Source organism: Crocodylus porosus, unplaced genomic scaffold, assembly GCF_001723895.1.
Source record: "Crocodylus porosus isolate Cpor-Errol unplaced genomic scaffold, CroPor_comp1, whole genome shotgun sequence".
NCBI lineage: Eukaryota > Metazoa > Chordata > Crocodylia > Crocodylidae > Crocodylus > Crocodylus porosus.
The window spans coordinates 147,347,464-147,356,256 of NW_017728886.1; the positions used below are offsets into that span (position 1 = coordinate 147,347,464).

The following is an 8,793-nucleotide window of genomic DNA, read 5'->3' on the forward strand; positions in this document are numbered from 1 at the left end:
TTAGGCTCTAGGTTCATGAACACTTCCCCACTTCCCACACTAACCATCCCCATCAATACTGTAAGTACAAGGATGTAGAATTAGAAAGTATTTTTTGGTTTAAGATCTTGCTTCCCAGTGATTTTACTTTGGGAACATGAGAATGGCATAAGTTTACTCTGATCATCCTTTCCTTCTTGGCAGGCTTCCTACCAAATCCTGGTTGGCCCACGTTTGACAGGCTTGCAGAAGTCTCTGGTTGTAGATTGTGATACAATCCCAGTACTGTGCATACCTGAACTTTTTTCACCACAGTGCCCTGCTAACAGAAGATGGTCTCAAATCTGTAGCACTACCCTATAGGCATTTGAAAAAAGCAGTCCTGATTCGGTGCCTGCAGCAGGCACTATTCAGCCATGTGGGGGTAGGAGACAGCCCAGCCAAGCCAGCCCTGTAGGAAAAGAGGGCATGGCCCAGCCCCACAGAGGTAACGGGGTGCAGTCAACCCTGATGGACCATGTGGGGCTTGAGGTTTGGGAATCTGAGGAATGGAGGGTGGCTATATTAATGGCCACTGCTCCCCCATCACCAAATTTCCTGACCTGGGGGACCCCACAGGCTGGATGCCAAAGCTGGTTGAGAACCCCTGAAGTAGCACCCCTGATGAGTAAACAGGCCATTCTCTAGTATAATCATTGTTTGTTAAATTGGCCAAATGATCCATTCCTAGTTAAGGTTAAGTGTATGGTGGGACCATTGAAGAAAACATTAGTAATATCAAACTTTAGTACTGTATAAAATAGCACCAATAAGTAGGTATGTACTACAGGCCTGGTTCACTACTGTATTCTTGTTTTGCTCAGGTGTAAGTCCAGTTAACATCAAACCCTGTTTTTGAGTCCAAGAACTCACTTTTTTTTTTTTTTTTTTATTTGTTAGCTCCATATCTTCTATGAGGTGGCTCCATTTCAGTAGCTGAGAACTTTAGTATCAAAATGAATCCTGTATATAGGACAAACATTTGCACCGAAGTAGTAAATGAGGTTTTACATTTGAATACCAATCTGTACTGCACTGTAGCTTAAACTAATTTGAAATCTTTCCAGATAATATGTTATGTAAAACACAGTATTATCATTCCTTTAGTTACCTTTTACGAATTACCTGTTTTAATGTAAAGATACTGGACTCTAGTGTAGTGTTGTTCAGATGTTCCTGAGAACTACAGCTGTACCTTTGCATTATAGGGAATTAATTTCTTGAATTATCCTCTCTTTCAGATCAGCCCACATCCCTACACAGTTCTCATGGCCTTTCAGCTGGCAATGTGAATGAAGCCATGTTTGCTGCCTGCCCAGATCACCAGCCTGTTGAGAGCTGCGAGACCTCCTTGGAACCCTTTACGAACCTAGAAAGAAAACTGCAGGATGAATACAACTACCATAAATATGGCAGCCGGATGGATAAGTCAGAAAGTCAACCCATAATATACACCCCTGAAATGAGAGAGGAGGAAAGGAGACGAAGGGTTTCCCATGATCCATTTGCAAAACCATCTTTTACGCCACAAATGAAGGAATTGCATGTGAAAACTGAAAACACAGGCCCAAAAGCCAGCCCTTTCAACAAGACGACCAGTTACAATCATTCCCAACAATCACCTGCAGGAATGCCAACACAGGAATATTTGCCATATATTCCAAATGTGACTTACAGAGCAGGAGTTGTAGACTTCACTGCTGGAAGTACAGAGGATCTCTATGGGTCAGGCTCAACCAATACGTTTAGTCTGAGTAAGCGCCCTGTACCTGAATCTGGCCTGGGCCATCAACCACAGACATCCCCAGCTTGGTTTCCAACAAGCCTGCAGCCAGAGCCAGGTAAGCAAGATATTTGCTTAGCGCAACTCTGACACATAATCAAAACTCCTTTCTTTAGCTCTTCTTCCAGAAATAAAACAACTAATCATTTTCTAGCACAATTGTCAGTACCTTGCCTTTGAGCCATGATGCTAGTAACAAAGTTCATGTAAATATACTATGATCCACTGCTCTTTTTGTTTGCAGATGTTTTTGTATCATGAAAAGTGCCATTTCCTGGGTCAGGCCATAGGGCCATCTTGCCCACTATTGTCACGCTGCACCAGGTTGCAGCCCCTCTTCTGCTCCTTCTAAACCTCCTGCTGAGGTTGTGACTGCTTTTCTCCCCACATCTTTTTTGTTATGCACTTGCCTTCGGTGGCCCCACCAAGCCCTGGGGCCTGTTGGCCAACTTCCTCCTGGCTTTGGCCAAGCTGGCCAACTACAAGACCAGGAAGGAGACTCTGGCTGGAAAGAGCCCAGGCAAGCGTGGGGCTGTCTTCCTGTCACTCCTCTGCTCATGTCTCTGAGCAGAGTTTCACTGGGCAGCATCTACAGGCTCCTTTGACTCCTTCAAGGGACAGTGGATGCTGGCCAGTGTACTCTGCCCGTGTCCCCTTCAACATCCCTTGTTATTAACTTGTGACCTCCCTCCCCTTCCTGTTTTCTCTTTATTTCTCTTGTGGAATTATTTATATCCCCATTGGCCTCCCTTTCATGATGGGCCTAAGCCCATGTCTTTCAACACAAATAGGTCTGTGTCACACGGTAACAGAGTAGACGTTGAAAGGGAGAGTGAAATAGGTGCGACCAGGGTTTTTTTCTACTGTTCCCTTCTCACTTGCAGCCTCCAACATTTAAGCCCTAGGAAGTTCTGATTCAGAGGCTGTACCCTTAACTCACATGCTCAATAGCTACTGGTGCCCCTAGTCTCCAAGAATTTGTCCCCTCCAATCCCTTTTTGAATCTGGCTAAACTGTCAACTTCCACAACATCTATCAATCTATGAATCTGATGGCCATGAATTCCACACTTGAATTATGTGCCGTGTGAAAAAAAAACAAACAAAAACAAAAACACTTCCTTTTGTTAGTTTTAAACTTATTACCTACTAGTTTCATTCTGTGACCCCTAGTTGTCACTTGTACTCATTTTAAATGCTCTAGGCTTTTTTCTCCAGTGTATTTTTTTCCTGATAAATTCCATTGACTTCTGCTACTGAGTTACTCCTGTTTGATAGTGTAGACAGGAGAATAAGACCAAGCACTTGGTCTTAAGCAGCTAAATTTATAAATGAAATCTTCTGATCCCTGTTTATGTTCAAAATTCCATAAACAAAAACCCTATCACCAAATCATGTTACAAGTTCTTTGATTCAAGAGCTATAAAATGAGAGGCATATAAGATCTGTCATTTTTTATTTGCTAAATCAGCTATAAAATCTAATGGCAGGGAATTTACAGCACAGAAGCAGCTTTAGAGTGAGGTATTTTGTTACTTTTCAGAAAAGGAAATCTTTACTGCTCTGGCTGGTAGAGGAATACCATAGCTGATAAGAAACCCACATCTGCAAGCAGCCCTGAATAGGGTTGCCAACTCTAATTGAAACCATTCTGGGAGACTTCCAGAACGCCAACACGCCCGTGACACATGCCAACATGCCCACGTGCTTGTGTATATCAGTTATGGGTTACAGTGCATAGACTTTACATCAGGAAGGCAAATGCACATGACTATTGCATTTAAAACACTCACTGGACTACTGTACACATCAGATTTAACATTTAATATTTATTTTAATGAATGCCCTATCATTTATCTCCTGGGTGCCTCAGTCTTCTGGAGATTTAGATCGAAATCCTAGGGAGTCCTGGGCAAACATGGAGGGTTGGTGACCCTAGCCCTGAGACAGACAAAGCCTCTTCTCTGGAAAGTTATGAGTATCCATTTTATCTTGTAATACTAGCAGATGAACAATGTATCTCCTTGGGAACAGAAGGGTACCTAGGTATGGAAGGGAAGGGAGAGAGTATTGCTGATGTAGCAGAAATTTAATGTAAATAAGTGGGTCAGTAATGGAGCTGGGCTGTAGAATTTGTACCATACACCTTCTAGGAACAAAGTAAGGTATTAGCTAGATTAATTCTCTTACTCTGTCAGCTGGATTTTCCTAGTATGGCATCCATTTACAGGACTCCCCATACCAGGAAACCATGGGTGCCATACAGTGACAGAGAATGCCAAAACGATTGCAGTCTGTCAGAATAATCTTGTGTGCAGTCTGTTATTGTAAACTGTATCAGTGGTGGTCAGCCTGTCTCACAAGCTGAATCCAGCCTGCAAGGCTACATCTTCCAGCCCTTGGGACTCCCCACAGGTCCAGAAGTTTGGTGTTAGGGGAACAGTGGCATCATTACATGGCTTCCAAAGCAGTGGCAATTAATGCCATCACTGCTCTCCTGCCGCTACATTTCTAGACCCATGAGGAGCTCCCACAGGCTGGATCCATCATGCAGGGCGACTCTATAGCTGGATTTAATATGTGAGGCCAACCCCATGCTGAACTGGTCCACAAACCTACCCGCCACCACTCATCTGGCCCATGGGGCCAGAAGGTTGAGCACCACTGGACTATGTGAATAAGTTTATGGACATGGATTTAAAGTTCCCAGATCTGCAATTGGGAATTATGTGCTCAGCTTCTTAAATCCTGTACAGAAGCCAGAGGAATACAAGAGCCATTTTAGGGAAGCAGCATGACACACAGGAAAGATATCTGACTGAGAACGGGGAGATCTGCATTGCACTGGCAGCCAGGGACGAACCTGGGGGTGAGAGTGCTACAGTCTGGTCACAAACCCCCTTTGGCTGTGCACTGCATACACAGTGAGCTCTCTGAGTTTACTGACATGTCAGCTTAGCTTCTTATGGAGCTCTACATGGACTGTGAGCTCTGCGCTCACCACCTGGTCAGAGTGAGGATTCACCCTTCCCTCCCTCTCCACACCGCCCCCCCCAATGATTTCAGTGGGGCAAAGAGGGAATGAGTGTTGGGGCCCAACCCCTGGGCTCTAGAGCTGTGCAAACAGGAGGTTGAGCACTATTCCTGCCCATTCCCTCTTTTTCCCTTGCTGTTCAATTCAGGGAGGGTGTGGGAGAGGGATGGGAAGGGTGAATGGCACCAGTGCTTAACCCCTGGGACTCCAGAGCTGGGCAAAAGCAGGACCTCAGGCCAGCCTCTGTGCCAACTAGCTGGTGAGCTGAGAGTTGACAGCATGTGCAGAGCTCTGGCAACAGCTGTGCTGACATGCTGGTGAGCTCAGATAGCTCACTGGCATCCGGGGGCAGGGGCAGGTGCAGCCACACCCCCTGTAGCTGTAGTGTATGGGCAGTGAGCCCTCTTCACAGCTCTACACAGCCAGTGAGGATGTGGCTGCACCTCCCTTGCTGCAGTCCTGGCTCCGCCCACACTGCCAGCTCTTCCACTAACTTACTGTGTGACCTGAGCCAAGTCGCTTAGATGGCGAGTACCTACGTATTAGGCACCTAAATCCATCTCTAGACTCTGATCCTGTACTGACCAGCAACGACCTTTTAACCTCACGGAGAGACTGAAGTGGATTGCTTTTGAATACAATTTTTTTTTTTTGGCGGGGGGGTTGTTTCATTGCATCTTCTTATTTTTATATTACATCCAGTTTCTATAATTGGTTGTTTTGTAAACTGCCCTGAACCTTTTTTGGGAAGAGTAGCATGTGAATCTAATAAGTACAATTAATTTTAAGTATTACAGCTGTTTTAATGAACTTTTGCCTTTATGGAGAATAAAATACTCTTGGCATTTTGTGTCTTCTTTTGTAATTGTTTAGGTAAAATACAACCTAGTCAGTTTAAGAAAAAGAATTTTACTTATACTCCAGTGGGCCCTACAGAACAACAAAAAAGCATAGGTAAGTACTGTAACCTTGTTTACTGAAAGCCTACGGGATGTGCTTTATACCTTAAACAACATAACAGATGACCAGTACTTTGAAAGTTACTTTGATTAATATACTTGCTTCATGCTTCTAAAAATTGCAGGGTACAAATACTAATGACAATACACAAAGCTTAAAGTTAAGTATGTGCTTAAATTCTTGGCCACACCAGGGACTTAATACTGTGTTATGTTCAGAAATTGTTAAAAAGGAAGAATGTTGCATTCTACCTATCCCAGATATGCAGTTGGCCCAGTAAAGAGCATCACCCTAATAAGTCCCTGCCTCTCAATTCCTGGACCTTCAAGGCCGCAGCATCACTCTGACACTAAACAGTCACTGTTCTCTCCTTTGGACAGGCTCCCAGATGCAGGCCTCACAGCTGCTATTCTTTGGGATACAGGGCTTCACAGCCAGACTACTGTAAGCCCTGACACCATGTCTCAGCCTTTATATATACACCACTAGTTGTCTTTGCTATTGGTTCTCTGAGCTTTTCGGTTAACTCTTTCAAGGACAATATGACAAGCAAGCAAAGAATACAGGCTTTAGGAAAGGAATTTCTTAACCCTAATCGCTTATACTTTCAAGAAAGCACTGAGTTACAGATCTCATAGATGTATATGCTGGTACGTAGCAGGTGGATGCCCTGCTTTTCAGACAGCATCTCTATAACTCCTAAGAGAGCCTCTGACCCTCCCTCTTCTGCTATCCAGACTGGGAGATTCCAGCTTCTTTGCAGAGAGTCCATCATGTCCTGGGATAGAGTGAACATTAAAAGATGAAGTGGGTGGCCCTAAATAGCTCTGTCGTGACTGGAATATTGTTATAATCCTAGATAACCTCATGTAGAGTACTGTGTATACTTCTGGTCAACCAGGTTCAAGGAAGGCGAATCCAAGCTAAAGAAGGTGCAGAGAAGGAATATTAGGATGACTGAAGGAGTGAACAGCCCATCTCACGAGAGGAGACTACAAGAGCTTATCTTGTTAAGTCTACCAAAACAAAGCCAGAGAGGGGATATGATAGCTCTTTATAACCACTTTGGAGAGCAAACACTAGACAGCAAAAAAATCATTTAAGCTAAAGAACAGTGTTGACATTAGGACAAATGAGTTCAAACTGCCCGTGTATATGTTTAGGCCGGACAGTAGAAGAATGGTTTCCCAATATCAAAATCGGTGAGGTTTATGAAAGGGATTCTAAGCTGTGGTTGTTTGCAGAAAGGGACTAGACTTAGTGACTCAGGAGATCCTTTTCAGTCTGTGCTCCTACTGGGTTGCAATAAAATTCCATAGAATTTGAAGTCTGATAAAATATATTCCTTTTGTTTTCCTATATACTTTTAGAAACAAATCACTTTTTTGACATAGCAATTGTAATAAAGAGTAATTTTCATGCACAAATCCAGTTTTTGGCCCAATCACGATCAAGCAGTTCCACGTTGGCACTTGAAGCTTAGGTGCATAAGCAATCATATCTGATATCCAGCTAGGGTGCTCAAAGTCTACTCTTTGGTGAGAGAGGCAGTGACCTGCTGGGGAGCGATGGCTTCCACTTCTCTCTGCTGGGCAGGAGGCTCTTTCAGCCAGATTGGCTGACCTGCTCCACTGGGCTTTAAACTAAGCCTGCCAGGGGACAGGGTGGGGACTACTGCCACTGCTGGCACACTGAGCAACCCTTGCAAAGCCAGCAGGCCAAGGCACTTAAGGGAGCCCACCACTGCCCCAGCCCTGGAACAATCTGTCGGCAAGGCAAGGGTCTCCAAGGGGACACTTGCCTGCCTGTACGCTATTCTCCAAGCTCCTGGCATTCAACAGGAGGAACTTGTGCTCCTGATTAACACAAATAATTATGATGTCATTAGGGATAATGGGGACCTGGTGGGACTCCACCCATGGTCCAGTCATGGGTATAGATGGCTATATCCTGTACAGGAGAGATTGAGTGGACAAAAGGGGTGGGGATGTAGCTCTCGCTGTCAAGGAGAGCTATGCATCCCTGCAAGCAGATATTGGTGCCCAGGGTGGATGACTGGAGATCCTCTGGGTTAAAATCTGTGGGGAACACGGCACAGGGGACACAGCGGTGGGAGTCTACTACAGACCTCCCACCCGAAGTCAAGAGCTTGACCAGGAGTTCGCCAGGGAACTGGCTGAGGCTGCATGCTCCCAGTCCATGGTTGTCATGGGAGACTTCAGCTACCCTGACATCTCATGGGAAGAGCACTCAGCCAAATCTGAGCTTCCTCTCGTGCATGGATGAGCTGTGACGCAAGAAGTCTATGGGCCAAGAGGTAAAGCACTGCTCATCCTGGTAGTGGCAACTGGAGATGACCTAATTAGCGACCTAACGATCGAAGGGAAGCTGAGTGACAGTGATCATGCGCCAATCACCTTCACCGTCTGCTGTAAAGCTGGCAAGTCAGTCAGCAATACAGAAAACCCTCAACTTCAGGAAAACTGACTTTGACAAGCTCAGGAGGCTGGTCAGTGAGGCCCCAAGGGATCACGACCAAGGGGAGTGGTTGCTCCTCAAGGGAGTGATCTTAGATGCACAAGCTAAGTCTATCCCATCTCGGAGGAAAGGCAGCAAAAGGGTACAGCAGCCCCCTTGGCTCAGCAAGGAACTAGCGGACCTCCTGCATCTAAAAAGAAAGACCGACAAAGGATGGAGGACAGGATCCACCTCCAAGGAGAAATATCCTGCTCTGGACCTGCAGGGAGTGAACCAAGAAGGTCAAGGCTGCAACGGAACTCCAACTGGCTTGAAGTATCAAGAATAATTTTAAAAGTCCTTTTTTAGCTATGTGGGGAGCTGAAGGAAAAGCAAGGGCAACATTGGACCCCTGCTAAACCAGGTGGGACAACTGATGCCCAGGAAAAAGCCAACCTACTAAATGGGTACTTTGTGTCAGTCTTTCACCAGTCCCATGGGACACCCCCGACCATTACAGGACAGGGAGACCCAGGTGAGGG

At 45.3% G+C, this 8,793-nt stretch overlaps 1 protein-coding gene across 4 annotated transcripts in view; it reads left to right on the forward strand.

Moving 5' to 3' along the window:
* Positions 1–8,793, forward strand: part of RIPK1 (receptor interacting serine/threonine kinase 1) — a 52,600-nt gene that overhangs the window by 37,472 nt on the left and 6,335 nt on the right. For 3 of the 4 annotated variants that reach the window (XM_019542612.1, XM_019542583.1, XM_019542593.1), the window contains 2 exons: positions 1,260–1,859; positions 5,708–5,788. In XM_019542612.1, the coding sequence (XP_019398157.1) occupies positions 1,260–1,859; positions 5,708–5,788 (681 nt within the window). The remainder of the gene's footprint in view (positions 1–1,259; positions 1,860–5,707; positions 5,789–8,793) is intronic. The other variant, XM_019542602.1, reaches the window with a different exon arrangement.